Consider the following 20,803-nt stretch of genomic DNA (forward strand, 5'->3'; position numbering starts at 1 on the left):
AGCCAAATAACACTTGGAGGAGAAAGGTGATGCCTTCCTGGTCCTAAAAGGGTTAAACAACCCTCGTATGAGCTATGGTGGAGTTATTTCCCATTTCCTTCTTCCTGCTTTCATTGCCCAACATGCACTTTATTTTTTTTTTCTTTTTGTTTTTTCCTCCTCTAGAAAATCCAACTCTCTAGAAGAGTCGGTAGGTTCCAGCTCTCCTCTGCATTTCCAGACTCGGCTAATTACTGAGATAATGGGGCAGCATGCTGGGAAAGCCTGTGGTGAGGGCACTTCCTGTGGGGCGAGGTTAGGCAGATAAAATGCCTGAAGCCAGAGGGTTTGGGATTTAGCCCTTCTGGGAGACGTATTTAATTTATTAGCGCTATTTAAAAAAAAAAAAAACAAAAAATTAAAAGGTTTTAAATGAGCAGAGATTTGCTCTTTCCAAGTGATTTATCTCCTTTGTCTGATGAGCAGAGAAGCTGGCAGGGATGTGGGTGGGGAGGGAGAAATTGGAGAGTTAGGAAGCAGTGGGGTCACCTCAGGGGATGGGTGAGGGCTGTGGGGCTCTGGGTGCTGCTTCCCCATCCCGTCTGTGTCAGAGACAGGCTGGGGATGCCTGAACAATCAGAACAAGCTGCACCGTTGGGGCAGATCACTGTTATTTTGGCTGTAGCCTGGAGATCTTCAGTGTTTTGGGCTGGTCCCGGGGAGCAGCTGTTGGTTTGCAGTCCCTGCCTCAGCTCCAGGAGCCTCCTGAGCGCTGCTGTGATTGGGAGCCAGGACACTGCTGAGAGGGTTTCACTCTCTGCCAGTGTCAGGGTCTCTCTGGTTGCCTGTGTCAGGGCAGGGAGAAGCCCTGGCCCCTCTCTTCCATTCAGCTTGTGCTCTCTGTATGTCCATGTCCATGGACAGGACCTCTGGGAAAGCCACAGCTTTTGTTTTGCATTTTCCCCTTTGCCTCAGCAGCAATAAATCCATCCCTGAGCAGGTGTTGGGGGAGTATCTGGGAGATTTTGGGATGGGAAAATGTGCATTTACCCAGGTCAGGTGCTTCTGGGCAGTACCAGCCCCTCCCAGCTATGGACCCAGGACCCTGCAAGAGCCACTGCTGCCCATGGGGTCCTGGGGACTTCTCTCAACCCATGTGTGTGGCACTCAGCAGTCAGGGCCACAGCACCTCCTACTTGGGCTAAAAAAGTCCAAGTATCACCCACTTTGACCACCTAACACATGGTTTCATGGCTCAGCCACACGTGGGTTTCTTTCCACAGCCCTAAAGGTTTGCTCTGTGTCTCTCACAATCTACTGGGAACTGGTGAGGGACTTGCACTCAGTTTCAAGGCTGTTTTGAAACCCTATTGGGAATCTGGCCAGAGGAGCTCTGACTTACTTCCAACCTTCCTGCCCAAGTTTCCTCCCCAGAAAGAGGAGTCTGGGGGGGGCTGGTGAAGAGCCAGATCTTGCCCTGAGAGAGAAAATTTTCTTGGAGACACTTTCTCCAGCTCCATGCTGGTGTTGGACTGGTGGAGACCCGGTGGGTGTTGCACATCTACCCCTCATCCATGTGGAAAACACAGAGCTGCTACTGCCATGGACCTGGAAGAGCTGACGTGCCCAGTAGCAGGAGAAACATGAAGTCATTCATCTGCCTTCACTTCACCTCTTTCTAGATTTGCTGCCCTCCTAAAGTACAGAGGCCAGGTCCTCTCCAAACCCAGAGATGCTCTGCTGGGATCTGTTTCTGCAGAAATGACAATTTTTGGGGCAGGTGTCCAGTGTAGTTGTGCCTATTGCTGGGACCTGCATGGAGCAGTCGGTGCTGCTTCTCTTGAAGTTTTGGGTGCATTTGATAAAAATAATTTCCCTGTCGAGCTGAATATGAGAACAAATATTTCCCTTAGGGAAATGGAGGTTTCTGGACCTAAAACTTCTCTGAAAAGCCCAAAATGATTTATTTTTCCTCTGAGATTCTATAGTTCTTCAACGGCTGTGCCTGGCTTGTAATCAACATTTGGCCACAGACACTCATTTTAGGAACCCCGGAGAAGTTCCTGTCTTCACCAATCCTCACCATCCTGCTGCCTTCCAGGAGGTAATGCCCACGGGGTAACTGAGAGCACAGTTTGGCTTCCACAAGCCAAGAAAATCTGCTAAATGCTGTCAACAGAATGTAATAATAATTTGAGTTAAAGGGGTTGTGCAGAGACTGTCAGAGTCTCCACACGCACAGGAGCTGGGAGGTGGTAGGGAGATGCAGGTTTAGCAGCTCAGCTGGGTTGGTGCAAGCCAAATCTTGGCTGGTTTTTGCCACAAAGCTTGGGCAGCCTTGGGCAGCAGGGCAGATGAGGGCTGGAAATGAACATGAGGTGCGTGGCTCCACCTGGGGAACAGCGTGTCCCTCAGATATCAGTGACTCGAAATGCTTGCTGGTCTGGAGGTGACAAGTGGCCAGGCCAAGAGGAGGAGAGCCCAGCTCCTCATCTGAGTGGAGTCAAGAGTTTGGGAGGCTTTGGGACCACGTGCATATGATGAGAAGGTGAGGGCATCCCCTGAGCATTGCATACCTGGGAGCTCTCTGGATATCACCAGGACTGGATTTGTGTTCAGAGCCTCAGAGCCTCCTCCGTGCCTCTCCACCCACACGTCCAGACCCCCCTCCCCAGCACCAGCACAGCCAGAGCAGTGGGCACAGATGCAGGGAGAAGGTCTGGGCTGCCACCAGGACCTGGACATCACCTTGCTGGGCTGGTGCTTGGGGCCAGCCCTGCTGCTGCCCTCAGAACGTGGTGAGGAGTGAAGATGCTGTGGGGCTGAGCCAGAGCCATCAGCCCTTCCCTGTGCTGCACTCACCAGATCTTTAGGTCAGAAAAGAAAAGAGGGGACTCACAGGGTTTCCAGGCTGTGCAGCCCATCAAAGCCCTTGGCTCCCAGGCTCTGGATCCGGTTGTTGTGCAGGTGCCTGTGGACAAAACAGAGATGGTCAGGGGAAGGGCAAGCTGACCTTATCCTGCTGCTTGAGCCATTGGCCAGGCTCATCCTGCCAGCTGAGCACAGACTGAACTGGGATGACGAGGGGTTACAAAGTCCTTTCTCTTTCCCCACAGGACAAGCTCCAGGGGCAACAGTGCTTGCAGAGTAGCTCCAGAGCTCCCGTATTTCCCAGGAAATCCAGGCTGCCATAGGAGTTTCCCTAAGACCTCCACTTTCACCACTGCCAGGGGACTTTGGAGGAACGTGGTTAAGCAAGAGACAAGAGCAAGAAACACCCAAGATCTCAACTTACATTGGGCCCAACCCAACAGAGTCCCAGATTGCTTCAACAATTGTTGATGGGCACCATGAACAGCCATACCTGTACTCCTCAGAGCCATAGCAGCAGTAGCAGCAAGAAGGCTTTGAATTAAAAATCATCCTGTTAGTCACAGTTTATTATCTTAAAAAAAAAAAAAGAAAAAAAAAAGAAAAAAGAAAAAAAATTATTTCTGACAGTTCCTGGATTATCCTGGATTGCAGTGAATGTTTCAGTGTCTGGCTGAAGCACAGGGGATGGGCTGATGAAAACTCTATACACCAAGGCAGCAATTTCTTCACTATACCCCTTCATCCTGGTGCTACATGTCACAAATGTGGATCTAGTGGACCTCTGGACCTCCCAGACTTAATACTGATGCTGGAGTACAGTACAAGCACTGCTTGCTTGGGAATTTTTCTCCTGGAAGCTCCATTGGTGATGAGTTCCCTGGAGTCCTGTCTGCTGGGCTCCCTGTTTCCATGGGCCTTTTACTCCCATGTCATGGTTTTTTAGCTAATCCAGGACCTTAATTCCTGATTTCTTTCTTTCCAGTTGCCGAACCCTGTGTGTGTGTGTGTGTACACATCTTAGCACTTTTGCCAAATTACTTCATTTATAGCTGGTGGGAGCTGCACAGCTCATTGTGCATCTCCCTCTGGAATCACACAAGGACAGCCTGAGGTTCATGGAGAGAGACCTTGGAGCAGCCTGAGGACAAATCTGCTGTAAAACAGGAGAACACAACCCACTGCTGGGATGCCAGCCTGCATCTCGACCAGGCTGGGCTTGGTGGTCTGGGGAGAGAAATGTCCCTGAGGAGCTGAAGTCCTCTGGGCAGGATCTTGGCCTCTTTGCTCTCTACCAGAGTTGGTTTCCTCCTCAGTTCAGTTCAGTTCAGAGTCCTTTAACACAGAGCACACCATGTGGTTAATCTGCTGTCACACCACTTGCCTTTGGGGTTTTCTTCTCCCTTCCCAGCCTTTGTCCTCCTCCCCAAAAACCCCGGGGGAGGCTCCACATTGGCAGGTGGATCAATCACTTTTTCAGGTTTCGCTGCTTGAGCTAAATCTGTCTCGGCTTGAAAAATCTCTCACTCCAGCTGGATTCAAGTGAGAGCTGTTTGGCTGAGCACAGGAAGCTTCCACTGCCAAATATTCTTGGGTAAAACAGGAGGGAGCTGGGAGGGGAGGAGCAGCCAGGCTCCGGGGCAGTTTGGTGGGGGCAAAACAGAAAGCAGCCCAAGAGGGATGTTGTTGGGATGAGAATGTACCAACATTTCAGTGGAAGGGAAAGGGAGGGGAAAGATGGGTGGGAAAATATGTTTGCTCCTTTGAGTGAACAGAAAGAAGGAAAGGAAGTTGCCTGCAAGAAACCTGCGTTTTATAGATGCTCTTAGAAGAGGAGATCAAAAGCAGAATCTTAAAGGGATAAATTTCTTTTTGTCACAAGAAAACAAATTCACATCCAGGTGGTTTTCTCTAGCAAATTTTGTGGGATAGCTTCAGATCATGCTTCCCTTCACTTGTCATTTCCAGTGCTGGCTGGTGCCAATAATTTGGGTCCCTCTGAGCAGTGGTTGGGATCTGGAGTTTCTCATTGCAGCAAGAGGTACCCCAGGAACTCCTTGCCCCACACCTCTGACTCCTGCAAGGGGACAGCACGGGGGAAAAGAAATGCTGGAGGCTGGGTAAGAAATCCTTGGAGATTTTTTTGGAGTGGTACAACAGGACACTTTGTCTGAGGTGTCTGACCTGACTACTGTCACTCAGGTCAGGCAAGGAGACAGAAGAGAAAAGCAGTCACCTGCTGTGTTTATATTTGGTCCTAAAGTGCTTTGTTTGGAGTCAGACTAATGAAAAGCATTAGAAGGATGTTCTTAGTTGGTGAGAAAATTAGAAACAACCAAAAAAGAGAGTTGTAAAAAAAAAAATAAAATTACTGTTCAAGTTGAACTCTAGAGTTGTTACCCAACCACATGGCAATAATAGAAACAAGAGAGCTGGGAGGTAAACACTTGAAAAGACATTCCTTTCTTCTATGCTGCCTTTTTTTTTCCCCTCCCTGGGTAAACAAATTTTAACAAGTGAAATTGCAACATCTCCAGTGTTTGTTAATTTGAGCTCAGCCCACATGATGTTATATTCTGCCCTGTAAATTACAGTTGGGGTGACAGCAACTCAAGATACTTGTCTCTGGGCTATAAAAAACCCTCTTGTGATGCAAAACTGTGAAAAGTCTTTAAGGCCTTGCTATTGGAGCTGGTACCCACTGCTGTCCTCAGCAAAATGAGTAAGACTGAAGATCTATCTGCCTGTGCAGGTCAGTACTGTGGAGTGAGGCTGGTTTGGGACAGTCATCCCTGAAAGTAGGTTTGCCCAAGAATGAGAAGCCAGTCATTGCTTTTTTGTGGGCTGGCATGCAGACTGTTTTCCAGTTGTGCATCTCCATAAGAAAGCAGTGGCCTCCTCACAAAAGCAATTTTCAGGGCTGACCTCTGGCAGGAGAGCAGAAAATTCACCCCACGTGCTCCTGCAGCAGCACAAGGGCTGCCACATCCTGTGATGGGGCAGAGGAACCCAGGCCATGCCTTGCTGAAAGGCAGAATAAACTGATAGAAGGCTAATAAACTAATAAAAGACAGAATAAACAGTGGCTGCAGAACACCAAATGGCCACAACCCCCCTGAGAGGCTACAGAGAGATGCTTTGTCTTGGTTGATGTCTCAGGTGATGAGACCTTAAAAGCACATCAGAAAATAAACCAGCCTTACAAAATTCCTTTGTGCCTAAGAAAAAATCCACAACAGTTTCTAGAAGGAAGATATTTTGTCCTTGCCAGCAATTTCTAATGACAAAGTTGGCACAAAGGAGATTTTCCTAATCATCCCTGCAGTGCTCCTTGTAGAGATTTTCTCATTTTCATTTCATTCTCTTTTCCATGTATTCTTCCAGCAGATTAAAAGATCCTGGAGAACAGTCTGATACTGAAACCAGAGGCATAACCACTGTGAGGTCCAGTGGCAGTGGGATGAAAAGAACTTCCATGTTCAAAACCAATCCTTGATCTGGAAAGACTTGTGTGCAGGTAGAGAAGGCTCAGGGCCAGAGGAGTGGAGCATCAATTTTTTTTTTTTGCATTTTGGGGACAAGTTCACTCACTGGTTCCAAGCTCACTCAGTGTAAGGCAGCAAATGCTGTTCTTTTGACAGTGGGATGGTTCAGCACTGCAGGAATGTCTGACTCAGTGGGGTTTCCAGGAGCTAAGGCTGAGGTGTGAGGAAAGGAAAAGTACCTGAAGAATTTCTCCAGCCAGGTCCATCATTACAGGGCTGCAGAGCAAACCTCTCTACTGCTTGGTCTGTCCCCCTGTGACTTTGTGTCCCATCCACACACACATCTCTGCTGAGATTGGTTTCAGCCCCTTTGCTGCCACCAAGAAAGAAGGGACCTGCAGCCCATCGCAGAGATGTGGCAGCAAGGACACAACTGTGGTGCTGGGGAAGTTTTTGGCTGCAGTTCCCAGATTTGTCCCTGTGAGATTTTGCTGCAGGACCAGTGAACCCCTCTGGGGCTGAAGAAGTGCTGTGATTCATCTTTGGACTTTCTGCTGAATTCAGCCAACAGAGATGAGGGACACCAATGAGCACTGCTGCCATCCACTTTATCAGCAGCATGGGGGTTTCAGATGCTCATTTCTAGATGAAAACTCTTTTATGCCCAAGAGAGAAGATGCTTTCTGTAAAAAAAACCCTGTGCTTCATAAAAATCACTAGCTGAAAAAAAAAAAAAAAAAAAAATCCGGACTATTTCTGCTTGTAGATGCTGAGAGGTTCTGTGCTGAATAGATCAGACTCATAGGTAACATCTTCAGTATCCCGTTCCCATCAGGGAACAGATCAGACAAGCCACCTTCCTTCTGCCATCAGCAGCATGGTGCCAACACCACAGCACGTGGAGCCCTTGTTATAAAACTGAGGAAGAGATGGTGCCAATTCCTGAGGGTCACAGATCTCCCGATGGATGATTCCCATGAGGTTCTGCTCACTGGACACCCTGCAGCCCTGGTTAGAGCCCTCAAGCAGCAATACATGGGAATAAGATCAGGGCATTCCTCAACAGAGGTGTAATTTATTAGCCAAAATGAGCCCCTTAACTCATTCCAGATTGAGGACTGTGTATGCTGATGCTGATGCTTGGATCAATGCAGATGATCATCCACTTCTTTGCAAAGGCCCAAGGTTTGTGGAGGAGAGAAGGGCACATCCCTGCCCCTGGGATGACCGTGTCCTCAGCCCTGGTTAGCCATGGCCATGGGTATTAACCAGGCTGTGTAGGAGAGAACAACCCCCTGCACCAGGCTGGGGTAGGGACAGCAGCCCTGAGGAGAAGGGTCTTGGAGTCCTGGTAGATAGAATTTAACCAGCAGTGTGCCCTTGTGAGCAAGAAGTCGAATGGTGTCCTGGGATGCAGGAGGGAGCAGAGTGGCCAGCAGGTTGAGGGAGCTCATCCTGCCCCTCTGTTCTGCCCCAGTGAGGCCACATCTGGAGAACTGTGCCCAGTTCTGGGCTTCCCAGTTCAAGAGAGACAGGGAACTGCAGGAGAGTCCAGAGAAGGGAAACAAAAATGACTGGGGACTGAAGCATCTCTTTTGTGAAGAAGGATTGAAAGACCCCCTAAGACTGTTCAGCCTGGAGAGTAGAAGACTGAGAGGAGATCTTATCAATGTCTATAAAAAGCTAAAGGGTGAGTGTCAGGAGGATTGAGCCAGGCTCTTCAGCAGTGACAGGACTAATGGGCACAAGCTGGAACACCAGAGGTTCCTTGAGGAAAAACTTCCTTACTGGGAAGGTGACCAAGCCCTGGCCCAGGCTGCCCAGAGAGGTTGTGGAGTCTCCTCTGGAGACTTTCCAAACCTGCCTGGATGCCACCCTGGGGAATGTGCTCTGGGCAACCCTGCTCTAGCAGGGGGGGGGACTAAATGATCTCCAGAGGTCCCTTCAAACTCTGATGAGTCTGTGATTCTGTGAGAGATTCCCCCGAGCTCCTCCACACCTTCCCTTGGCTCTTCTCTGCCAGGTGCTCATTTTAATACCTCTCAGGCTAGAAATTCCCCAAATGTTCATGTTAGCAGCCAGCTCTTCTCCATCTCCATGCAAATGCAGCCAATTGGAGAGGAATGCATATATGGACCATCTGCATCCTGGTGGGGAAAATCTCCTCGAAGCTTCCCTGCCCAGCCAGGGTGGATTTTGGGAGTGTTTGGTGGGTGAGTCTGAAGCAGGAAACCGTGCCTGGCAGGGCCACAGGAAGGATGTTGGGTGACTTTCCACTGGCTGCTTGCTGACAAGGGTGTGCATGGAAGCATGGGAGAGATTTATGGGGCCAGTTCTGCCAAACACTTGTGATCCCACAAAAATTCAGCATCATGTCCCACACTGCCTGGCAGGATCACACACGTTCCCTTCCAATTGTCTGTGGTGGGATATTATTCTCTCCCTTGTGACCTAACAGTCAATGACTTTTATTTCTTGAGCTTGCCTGTTTAATAAAGGAATTTCTTCTCACCCAAAGTATGGGACAAGCCAGAATGAAAGCAGCATGCTTTTGAGACTGAAATAAAACTCCAAATGTCAGCTCACCCACCGTGCTAGCCATTAAAGCTGAATGAAGTGGTTGCATTACAATTGTCATGGGATGCCTTGTAGAATGAGCAGTATTGTGGGTGAAAACTACTTATTTGACATTTCTCAAATTGTTTTTAGTATTTCTCCTAAAAAAAGTACTTATGCTTTTTCTAAGAAGCTGAAGTTGGTGATTAATAGAATGCTGGACTGTGCTTTGCCCAAGCACTTTCTATGCCAGATGGCTTTGTAAACACTTTAGATTTTTGAAAGCAAAATAATCACTAAACTTTCACTAAGGCAGCACATGCTGAGGTTACTTAATCCCCTGGTATCAGTTCATATTAGCAAACTGAAAGGTGGCATTTCATATCCAGATGGGGATCATAAGGATTTTCAGAGGGCTGGAGCTGCTCTGGAGCCAGGGGGAGAGAGTTGGGGGTGTTCAGGCTGGATAAGGGGAGACCCTGCAATGGGGAGACCTTAGAGCACCTTCCAGTGCCTGAAGGGGCTCCAGGAAAGCTGGGGAGGGACTTGGGACAAGGGCCTGGAGGGATGGGGTGAGGGGGGATGGTTTCACACTGAAAGAAGTGAAACTGAGATATTGGAAAGAAATTGTTTGGTGTGAAGGTGCTGAGCCCCAGGTTGCCCCCAGAAGCTGTGGCTGCCCCATCCCTGGCAGTGCTGAAGCTTGGAGCACCCTGGGCTGGGGGAGGTGTCCCTGTCCCTGCCCATGGCAGGGAGGATGAGCTAAATGAGCTTTCAGGGTTGTTCCAAGCCAAACCACTCTGGGGTTCTGTGATTCTAAGGAGATACATGAGCTCTCCAGTAGTTGGCAATCACACCTGAACTTGCTATCAACACCAAAAAAGTGATGATTGGCTGATTTGCAGGCGTAGAATCCCTTTTGATAGCCACATAGTGTCCAGCCTCTGTTGACAAAAAGGACTCATTGCCAAAGATAACTTTGTTTTCTGATCACAGGCTGCAGACTGGTTCAGTGTCTCTCACTGCCCATGGGGTAGATGTTTCCCTGCTGGCCCACGTATCTCCCCAGAGCAGCACTGTTCTCTGCATTGCTCTGAGTGCTGTCAGAAAGGTGTTTACAATGCAAACAGGACAACAACCTGCTCTGGGGAGCTGTGATCACAGCAAAGGAGAATGGATCTGCATCTCTAGCATGGTCATGCTAAGCACTCACAGGCTTGGACAAAGTGTTGAGGTTAGACCTTTTGGTCAAAATATATCATATTGGTCCAAAAGTTTCTTGGCATGCTTTCCAAGACAATAAAATTGCTTTTTTGAGCTGGCTGCAAGTTGTTCCATTTTTTTTTTTCCATGTTGGTAGAAATTCCTGTAGTACGGGATTGGAGGTAGCAATAGAAATGAGAAGCTTTTTTGTTACTTAAATCATCCCGGGGAAAAAAATCTGTTTACAGATACTGATTTTTTTTTTTTTTTTTTTTTTTTTTAGATGGAAAGCTTTCTTTTTTAATTATATCGGGAAGATTTGTGGCTCTGCAGTAAAAAGTGAGAAAACCATGATAAAAACATACAGAGGCCATTTTAGCATTTCAGATCAAACAGTGGGGATTCCTTGACTCTGCTGAACAAGACCTCTGCCTGCAAGGAGCTGCTCTTGGGGAGTGACCCCCAGGTCTTCCCCAGGAGGATCTCTGGCCAGGCACACTCAGCACCTTGTTCCAGCTGTGGCTTTGAGGGAATAAGAAGCAGAGAAAGCTTACAGCACCACGAGGCTGCTGAGGTTCTGGAAGGCATAATCAGGGATGTGCCAGATCTGGTTGAGAGCCAAGGTCATGGCTTGAAGTGCTGGGAGGTGGTTGAGAGCTTGGACAGGGATCTCCGTCAGGGCATTATCATCCAGCCACAGGTGACGCAGGGAGAGCAGCCCCTCAAAGCTCTTCTCGGGCACCACAGAGATGAGGTTTGCATCCAGGCGTCTGAGTGGGAAAGAAAAAGGGTGGGGAGAAGTCAGAGACAGAGCTGGCACTGCCCATAGTGCGTGCAAAGGGAGTTTTGATGCTGATGGCTTGATGGGCAGGGAGATTGGGTGAGGCTGTAAATAGTGATTAGCGTAAGGAGGTCTCAATGCAAGGCTCCTGCCTCTGCTTGGAGAGGTTTGACCACCACCGAGGGTGATCCCAGCTTGATGCTCATTTAGTGCTTCCAGCTGATGGCAGCTTCTTAAATGAAGAGGTTGTTTCCCAGGAACCCACCAGCTGGGCAGCCTCCACCTGTGGCTTGCAGTCGCCCCTCTTGAAAATGAGCATCAAAGCTGCAGCCCCTGGGGCCATGGATCTGCAGAGGCACAGCCCTAACTGGGGCACCCCACACACTGCTCAGACCCACTGTGGCAGGAGGTGCAGGACAGCCAAGTGTGTGGCCAAAACTCCATTCCAGAAGAAAAGGATTTGTCTGGAAATGTGAAATATGTGGCAACCCTGCTCAGGGTACTGTGTTTGATCTGAACCGCCAGATCTACCTGAAAAGCACAATGAGAGAGTCAGACCGTGTGTCATGGGGCAGGAATTAAGCCTCTGCTCTCTGTACCCCACATGTTCAGGCCTTTCTTTCTCCTTGATTTGCCAATTGATTTATTTATTTTTTTTAAAATCATCATGGAAACCTTGAGGCAGTTGAATTTGAGGTTTAATTTGGTGAGAAACTTTGATTTTTAAGACTTGTTTTTGTTCCACAATAGAATGAGGAGCCAAAAATTATTAAGCTTATTATGGGAAAGGAAAAAAAAGCTTAAAAACTATGTGTGAGAGCCATCTCTCTTAAAATCTCTTATTTCAACAATGGTGAGCAGAATACAATGTGTTATCTGTACATTTTAGAATCCAAAATATAAGAGGAAAAGATTTCAAATTTGGATGAAATACCAGGAACCAACTGTACCAGGGAGAAAGCAAGTTCTGATTTCCACTCATGGCCAACATATCTTATTTGATTTTTTCCAAGCTATCTAAAAGAAAGATCTCTGAATGCAAATTACCTAGAGAAAGCAATTTGTCTCTTATTAAATCATGAGAGAAGAAAGTTAATGAAACTGTCATGGCCCAGCCCTCAAATTGACAATCCTCCATCAAGGAATATGCTATAAAAATTAATATTTTTGACCATATGGAAGTTGCACAGTGGAGCAGACACCCAGACACTGCTGCCCCTGGAACCAGACCCTTGTCCAAATAGCTCAGACAACATTCCCAAGTTCACCTTCCTGAGATCTTCCTCAACTACTGCACTTGAAATACAGAGGACAGTTCTTGATACAGCATAATTCTGAAATGATGCCTATGATGGATTTAATACCAATGTTGTGTTTTTTCCAAACTGCAGGACACTTGCATTGCTGCAAAGGGCATTTTCTTATACAAGGCTGCTCAGCTGGGAGTTTTCCAGCCAGCTCTACTGATCCAGCTGAGGATGACAAGAGCTCAATCACTCCCAAAGCTCAGCTCAGTTCCCATGGTATTTTTTGCATCTTTGCTCAGGGGGCTGGCACAAGACAGTGCATATTTTCCTCTTGAAGAGAGTGGGCATGTTGCAAGGTCTGCCTCAATTCACCTTCTGTCACCAGGACTACAAACAAATCAGAATATTAGAAAATTTTCATCAGAATGTTTTGGGACAAGCAAGAATTTTTTGACCAAAATTAAAGCTTGTGTGGGAAATATTAGTCTTTTCTTAATTTTCCCATTCCCCTTTTCAGCATAAGAATTCTGTTAGTTTTTGGCACTGTAGTCTGTTTTTAAAAAAAGCAGAAGTACTGTTTGCATTTCTCAGAGACATTCTTCATCCAAATCCCTATATGTTTAATGAAAATTGTTTTAATGGGAATGCTCTGTTTCAACTTTAATTAATTGAAGACCAGACAATGAAAATATCCACTGACGATAGTTATCCTTTTCCAAAACCAAATTAAACTTTCAGAAATGGAGATGGTAAAGCAGAGCCAAGGACTGGTACACCAGACTGAACTGACCAAGACAGGGCTGGGAGTGAGGTGGACCCCATGCTGCTTCATTTGATGTCCCACAATCATCATGAAGCCCTGGGTGAAGGCAGAGATGTGACCTGAGATGGAGTTTGTCTTGGGTGTGATGGTGCTTTGGTGCTGATGGGTTTGCTCCATGGCTATTCCACATATGCTCAGGAAAGGCATTTTTAAAAAATCTATGGTTCATGAGTATGAGAGAAGTGCCAGTGAGGTGCATGGGTCCTTTGTGAATTTTTTTACACTCATGGACACCTCCCTGTCTTTACAGATCCCTATGGTTAGCACGGGGACAATAACTGAGCTTCATCCAAGGAGTTTGTTAACTCTCTGGGGTGCCCACTGGCTGTGGACACGCTGCAGGTCCCAGCCAGGCTCTGTTCCATGCCTCCACACCCTGCTGGCAGTGAGGGATCAGCTCTCCAAGACTCAAATGAACCCCAAGTCTTCTGCCCCCCCTTGCAGGGTCTGCCTGATGGCAATGAGGGGTGTTGGGATGAGCGGGGTCACTGTCCGTGGGACACTGGAGAACAGCCACGTAACTGCTGCCTTCATCTGCTCCAAGGTGTGAAAAACAGACCCCAGGCAGATTCCTCACTGGAGGGAAATGGGGGAATTTCTCCTGGTTGCAACGAGCTGGACAAGGTCCTGTGCAACCTCAGCTACAGCAGCCTGCTTGGAGGAAAGCCTGGATCTGGAGCCTTTGAATTTTGATATTCGGAGCAAGAAAGTGTCCTGGGGAAGGCATTCACAGGCAGCACAACGGGCAGGATTCCTGCTGTGCCTCTGCATCACCACCAAGTGAAGAGGGAGCAGGGATGGAGTGATGGCTGTGCTCCTGGGGCCAAAAAATCTCTGGGTTGTTTAACTGCTCCTCAGGGACCTGCTGGGTCTTTCTGGAATAGAGGTGCATTCCTTCTAATAAAAACTGTGCATGTGGGGATTGCTAATTGCTATGGCTTTCAGACAGCTCCCCACTCTCTTCTGGAAGCAGAAAAGCTGAAGTTCTTGGCACAGAGTTGTTAGTAATTATATCAATTATACTAAACAAAAACCAACCCAACAGTTCTCTCCTTTCTTCCGTGTGTGACTCTGGCTCCGTAAGTGTTTTGTGTTATGATTTATACCTGAGATAATTGGGCTGATTAGTGGGTAAATGGGACAGTGCAGGCTGGGGCTGGCTCCTCACCTTCCACGGAGATTTTTTAGACTTTATTTCACCGAATCACTCAGTTGGTTTTCCTTGCAAGCATTAACCCATTTGTTGCTTACAGGGGAAGATACTTCTTTTAAGAGCTGCTGGATGGCTTAGAAGTGGGACTTCACCTCATGCCTGCTGTAAAGCAGCGTTGTAGATCTGGAGAGAAGATCACAGAGTTGCTCTCCTGGTGTTTGTGTGGACTGGATTTCCAAGTGACTTCACAGGCTCAAGGAAGGCACTGCAGAGCATCGTCCCGAGAGATGCAGGAAGAAGGAGCTGATGTTAAGTGGGACATTCAAGAACAACAGCAAATGAAAATCATCATCTGCTTCTGGGTTTGGATCTGCATCTACTGCTGATAGCTGTAGGGCATTTAGATGACTCCAAAATGACACTTAGTTAAAAAATCTAAAAGAGCCTGGAATCAGCTCAGATTTTACTCTATTTCTTGTTTAGGGACTACAAGGAGGGGGAGAGAAGAAATTGCTTGAGAAGAACATCAGAAGTCCCTTGACTTTTGGTCAGAGGCATTGTCTGTGTCATCTTTGTTCCCTGAGCAGTGCCATCCTGTCAGGAAATACCTCAGCTTTTACTGCTCTTCTGCCTCACACAGTGGAGCCAATACTGTCTGTCTGTCTGTCTGTCTGTCTGGATGCCTTGGACAAACTCTGCACTAAGCACTCTGCAGGACAGAATTCCTGATTTTTCTCCACTGCCCAATCACAGCAGGACAGTGGAACCTCAATCTCCACCCCACCCACCAGCACACCAATATTTTTTGCAATATATTGGGCTACTGTATCCCTGGATAAGAAAAACTTGCCACCAAAGATAAGAGGAGCAGCTGAGGGAGCTGCTTGATCCTGGAGCAGAGGAGGCTGAGGGGAGACCTTCTGGCTCTCTGCAACCCCCTGAGAGGAGGTTGGAGCCAGGGGGGGTCGGGCTCTGCTCCCAAGGAACAAGGGATGGGACAAGAGGAACTTTTGGCACAACTCAAGTGGTGCCAGAGGAGGTTTAGGTTGGAGCTGGGAAAGAATTTCTGCCTGGAAAGGGTTGTCAGGGCCTGTCCCAGGCTGCCCAGGGCAGGGCTGGAGTCCCCATCATCCCTGGAGGGGTTTCAGAGCCCTGAAGATGTGGGGATGAGGGACATGGGGTGGGGGTGGCCTGGGCAGGGATGGGGGAAGGGTTGGACACTCTGATCTTAAAGGTGTTTTCCAATCTAAACAATTCTATGTTGTATCTTATGCAGCATTGGGTGGTACTGGGCTCGGCTGTTCCTTCTTCAAACCAGGGAGCTCCTCTGCATCTTGATTATCTGCCAACAGCATAAAGAAAGGACAGTCTGGAGCGAAAGCTGTGATCTTGGAAGGCATTGGGACTGACCTGGCAGCAGTGGGAGGAGGAGCTGGTTGCCCACCCCTCTCGAGGAGCGAGGTGCTTGTTGTCTTCCAGGTCCCCAGCACACGTGTGTGTTGGCTGAACGGAGCTGATCTCACCAGAAATGTCTAATTGGTGCCCCCAGGCACTCATGTCTCTCTTCCTGTCTGAGTTTATCTTGAAAGGCTCAATTGAGTTACCTCCTATCCCATAATAGATCTAAGTTCCTTGTAGTAACATAAGAAGGAGATGATGTCACTGCAGCTCAACTTCTCTGATAACTTGCTCACGACTGGGGCCAAGACCTGGGTTCCTTTTTTCAGGCAAAACTCCCAGATGCACTGAGTCAGAACCCAGCCTCGAGCAGCCTGGGCACTCGGTGTGCAAGGAGCTGAAGGTGCAAGGAGGGAGCCTGGTGCCCTGCAATCCACCCTGCTGGAAGGTAAAGTGTCACCCTCTGCCACACCAGGCTGCAAGCCAGCTCCACCACTGCTGCTCTCCTTGCCAGGCACAGCACCCAGTGTGGCCCAGATACACAGAGGCAGGAGGTTCTGGGTCCATGAGCCTGCCCAAATGACCCAGGTGAGGAGCAAGGTCTTCTTCCATCAACTGATACCAAGTGGGGTAGAAGAAGGCAGCCAGGGATGGCAGTGCTAACCTGGAAGGTGAGGAATTGGGTAAAATTTCTGCTCTGACAACCATGTCCTTCTGGTGACACCAAACTGCAGAGAGAGTGGGAGAACTGAGCTGTTGGGGTGGGCCCAGAGGAGACCATGAAAATGATCCAGGGGCTGGAGCACCAATCCTAGGAGGAAAGGCTGAGAGAGTTGGAGTTGTTCAGCCTGGGGAAGAGAAGGTTCCAGGGAGCCCTTGCTGTTGCCTTTCAAAACCTAATGGAGGGCAATCAGAAAGGTGGGGACAGATATTCAGTAGGGCCTGTAGTGAGAGGACAAGGGGTGATGCTTTTAAGTGGAAAGAGAGCAGATTCAGGCTAGACATTAGAAAGAATTTCTTACACTGGGGTAGTGAAACACGAGGCCAGGTTGCCCAGAAAGGTTCCCTGTTCCTGGAGACATCCCTGGTCAGGCTTGCTGGGGCTCTGAGCACCCTGGTCTGGTTGCAGAGGTCCCTGCTGGGGGTCTGACACGTTACTGTACAGATAAAGCCTTGCCCTGGAGCCCTGCTCCAATACCTGGGATCTTTGCCCCTGCCACAGAAGAGCTCAAAGCCCTCAAGCAAGACTCACAAGAGCTCTTTACCTCCATTTCCAGGCTAAAAACTCTCGTGAAAACCATCTCAGGCAGTGAATGAGAGTTCAAGATGTAAACATTTCCCAATTTGGCTGTGGAACAGGACCTAGTGGAAAAGTTTGCTGGTCTCCATTTGGACTCCAATGAGTCTTCAGTCCTGACTTAATTGGATAGGTACATCTGGGAAGCCTCCACGAGGGATGCTCAGGAAATGAAATCAGAGCCATACCCAGACTCCACACAACGTGCCTAGGGTACAGACAAGAGGGCTTTGTTATCCACAGCTGCAGACACCTCCAAAACCCCTAAGGTCAGAACCGTAGGAGAAGGATTGCCAAAACCTCTGTGCAGCTACAGGAACTGCTGACTCTTGGGCAGCTGCTCCCCAGTGCTGCACTGATTCCCTCAGCAGCCTCCTCCCTGCCTGCCCAGCGTTGCCCCTTTGGCCCAGGGTGAAAGACACAGGGAGGGGGAGAAGGCACAAAAAGCACCCAGAGGTTAAGCAGGCTCAAGGTCCAGCAGGCAGTGTGGGTCCTGCATCCTTACTGGGAAACACAATGTCTGGAAAAAAGCAGCTGGAAAAGAGCAGGGAGGGGATCTCTTGGGGACAAATGGAGCTCCCATCCTGCTCCTGGGTAGGGGAGCTCTGAACAGCCCATGTTGCCTTGAGAGGTTCCCAAGGCCAAGCATGTGCTGGGACATAAAATTCAGCTCACACCTTGAATGCATGAGGACCAAATCCAGACCAGATCTGCCCCGAGGTCCCTGTCCAGGAGTGTCACATCTGGGTTCATGTCTGCCTTACTCCAGCCATTCTCCACTGATGAGCTGACCTGAAGATAGGGCTCCAGGTGTCCATCCTGCAGTGTTTGACTCAGTGATTGCTGGATTGGTGGTGGTTACAATTTGATGGACACTCAGGTGGAGGCTTCCTCCTGTTTATGGGCCCTGGTGTGTTTGGGTGCCTCCTTGTGCTGGGTGAGCACCCATAGGACCCTTCATGTCCACCCATTGTCACCAGGTTTGTTTTACAAAGTAAATAATCCTCATTCTTGTAGCTCATAGACTTCTGGGGAGAGGCCTTTGCTGAGAGCCTTGATGGTCATGCACGTGGTGCATCACTTCTCAGTGAACACGAGTGACCCACAGCTGGACAGATGTTATGCAGCTGCCTCCTTCCAAGAGTGGCTGGCACTGCTGGGAGCTGTTGGGATAAAGACTGCTTGGACCATCTATGGCTTGGGATAGAAGGGACCTCACAGATCATGATACTGAGCTCCTGCTGCTGAAGATACCATGTCTGATGGCTCCTGTCATGCACAGGGCTGGCTCCTCCTGCTCCTAAAATTTTGCTTATGTCTATCACATCATTTGGCTAAAATGGGTGCCAGATTAAATATACAGTTTATTTCTTGCTTGCCTGTGCATCTCCAATTCACCTGAGGCTGCTCTGTGGTTCATCAGGGGTGCTTACACATTCAATGAATGCAACATCTGGGGTCCTTGTGCACTGACACATCTACTGTGTGTAACACCTGGGACCCATCTTCCTGCCATGTGCTGTGTCTGCTGTGTACCCTCTGGGACCTGTTGCCCACCTTCCTCAGTGGGTCCCTACCAGGGAGCACCAAGTGATTTAAGGCTCCTGAGTCCCCCTGAGAAAGGTCAATGCAAACCACACTGGAACCCACTACTTGACTCAGATGCAAGAGTGTGTTTGTAGCTTGAGAGTGTGAGCTGGGCTTATTATTATTATTTCTTCAGTGTCTACGATGTTCTGGGCACTGGGAGGGCAACATGAGAGAAGGTCTCTTCCTGAGAGCTTTTCCAGCCTGATCTGGGAGCTGGCAGTGCCCAGGAGAGGTGGAATGAAGTTTCTCTTTTTGTCAGCCCCCGTTCTTAGGGACCTTTGCTTAGAGGTCACTGTAGGGTGGGCAGGGAAAGGGTCACTCCCAGTTTCAGCCTGGTGTGAATGATCTCTTGAACGTTTATCCAAATCCTGGTTGCTGCATGAGGTTGCCAGAAGCCAAACCAGAAAAGTTTTTAGGTAAGCACAGTGCATAAAGGGCACAGCTGAGCAGGTACAATTGCTGCCAGGCAAATACAGCCCAAGCCAACCTGTGCTGTGACCACTTGTGAGCCCAGCTGGTGAATCCTGGAGGTGCTGGGGCATGACAAGGGGGTCACTCATCACCACCCCCTGCCAGCTGCTGCCAACCACGAGCTCAATGAAAGGGAAAACTATAAAGTGAAGCCTTCAAGAAAGGCATTGACTCAGAGGATCATCATGGACAGGATGGCCCAGCTCAAGGTCACTGGGCACTGAAGAGTCTCCCCTCCACACATTTGAGGAAGGAATTTCAGAAGCTGTCATTTCAGAGCTGCTTTTCACATGCTTTGTCCACAGGCAAGGCAGCCAATGCAGTCAGGGGCAGAGTTGCTGTCCCTGCTGACCATTCTTGAGGGGAGATCTATGCAGACACCTTTTTTCTGTATTATTTTCCAGTTCTGCCACACAGTGTTATCATAACTGAAGTTCAGCAAACTTTTAGCTATTAGCCTGATAAACAACACAACTCTCCTCTTCCTGGGAGATGAATCCAGGGATTCTTCACAGCATGGATACTCACGAGCCATACAAGCATTTCCTTTACATAAACCTCAAAATATCTTATTGTTGTGATCAAAGCAAGGGAGTAGTGGATGAAGGACAAATGGAGGTAGGGATTTATTGGGGCACTGCTAAAGAGAACTGCTCCTTGAGATTCAACAGTTTGTGTGTGGTCTCTAAACCTTCCTCTCAAACAAAGCTATTGAGGTCATTGTAATGGGATATCACATTGCATTTCATTCCTTTTTACTCCTAAGCAGAAAAGGCTCTAATCAGACCATCTGGGTTCCCCTATGACAGGAAAAAGCCCTATATGTGATGATAGCCAGTTCCCTTGTCAGAAGCCTTTCTCATTCCTGACTTGCCCCAAAAACAGTGCTTAAAAACTGAAATCTCTCCATCTCCAGAGTGCAGAGAAATCCCTCTCTGGTTAGTGGGTGACCTGATTCTTGAACTTGTACTTTTGGGCAAGATGATGTCCTCTGAGAGCTTTCTCTGAGGGCTACACAAGTGTGAGCTGGGACCATGGTGTTCAGTTCTGCTTTGGTGCCCATGCTCTGATGTGTGTTAGCTTGGGGATCTGGTTTTGCCAGCTGAAAGTGGGGGCAAGAGGGGCATTTCTTTGCTCTTCGGGGGTACAAAAGACACCCTTCACCCAACCTTATTCCCACAGAACCTTTTCATAGCTGGAAGAGAAAACCAGAGTCCTCCAGAGAGTGATTCATCCCCCCAGGCAGGGTTCTGAGATAAGAGCTGGTGATTCACTCTCTGGAGATGGTGATCATTTTGCACTGCTGAGATGATTGGTATCAGGAGGGCTATGGTCAGGGAAGACAAAGCCACCTGGTCTGCCTGAGGGAGACTTGGGCAGAGCAGAAGAGAAGGAAGGCTGTGTGGTGAGGCCATGGAGGATGATTCAGAAGAATTTGGTTTCCTTCCTGGTGGTATCCGAGGATCTCCCACCACGAGGGAAGGATCTAGCACTCCAGTCATAGCAGAGGCATGAAGACATCAGCCTCCTGGACCCAGCCACTCAACATCCCAGCTCCAAACCTGGCCCACGTTCCTCTGTTGGAATACCAAATGCCAGCAGAGCTGATCCCATGGCTGCTCTTTGAAGGTTACAGGGGGTAGTGATGAGTGGAGCTGTTTGTTGGGTCCTATGAAGGATACAGGGATCAAATCAGAGGTTTTGCTCCTGTAAAAGGTGATGCATTTTCTTCCAAGCATTTTTTCCAAATGACAATGGCTTTTGAAAATGTATTATTGCTTTATCATTGCAGTAAAAATGCTAGTGCTCTTCAAAGGACTGGGACTACTGGGAAACACTCCATAAACCACATGGGGAGACAGGCTGTGTGCCCAGGGGACAACTGGTCCTGCTATTCAAGGCTGAGGCAAAGAAAGTATTAAGTGCCTCAGCCTTTTCTTGATCCTTGG

General features: G+C 48.6%; 1 protein-coding gene and 1 long non-coding RNA gene across 2 annotated transcripts in view; one reads left to right on the top strand and one right to left on the bottom strand.

Annotated features, from left to right (window-relative positions):
• The window catches only part of LGR6 (leucine rich repeat containing G protein-coupled receptor 6), a 109,404-nt gene that overhangs the window by 27,893 nt on the left and 60,708 nt on the right, over nt 1-20,803 (bottom strand). The window contains exons 5-6 of the mRNA XM_071768649.1: nt 10,649-10,864; nt 2,879-2,950 (exon numbers count right to left, since the gene is read on the bottom strand). Of these exons, the coding sequence (XP_071624750.1) occupies nt 2,879-2,950; nt 10,649-10,864 (288 nt within the window). The remainder of the gene's footprint in view (nt 1-2,878; nt 2,951-10,648; nt 10,865-20,803) is intronic.
• Nucleotides 1,434-8,844, top strand: LOC139807564 (uncharacterized). Its single transcript, XR_011730609.1, has 2 exons — nt 1,434-2,083; nt 3,096-8,844. It is a non-coding gene; the product is annotated as an uncharacterized lncRNA (long non-coding RNA).

This window comes from Heliangelus exortis, chromosome 25, assembly GCF_036169615.1.
Source record: "Heliangelus exortis chromosome 25, bHelExo1.hap1, whole genome shotgun sequence".
Classification (NCBI taxonomy): domain Eukaryota; kingdom Metazoa; phylum Chordata; class Aves; order Apodiformes; family Trochilidae; genus Heliangelus; species Heliangelus exortis.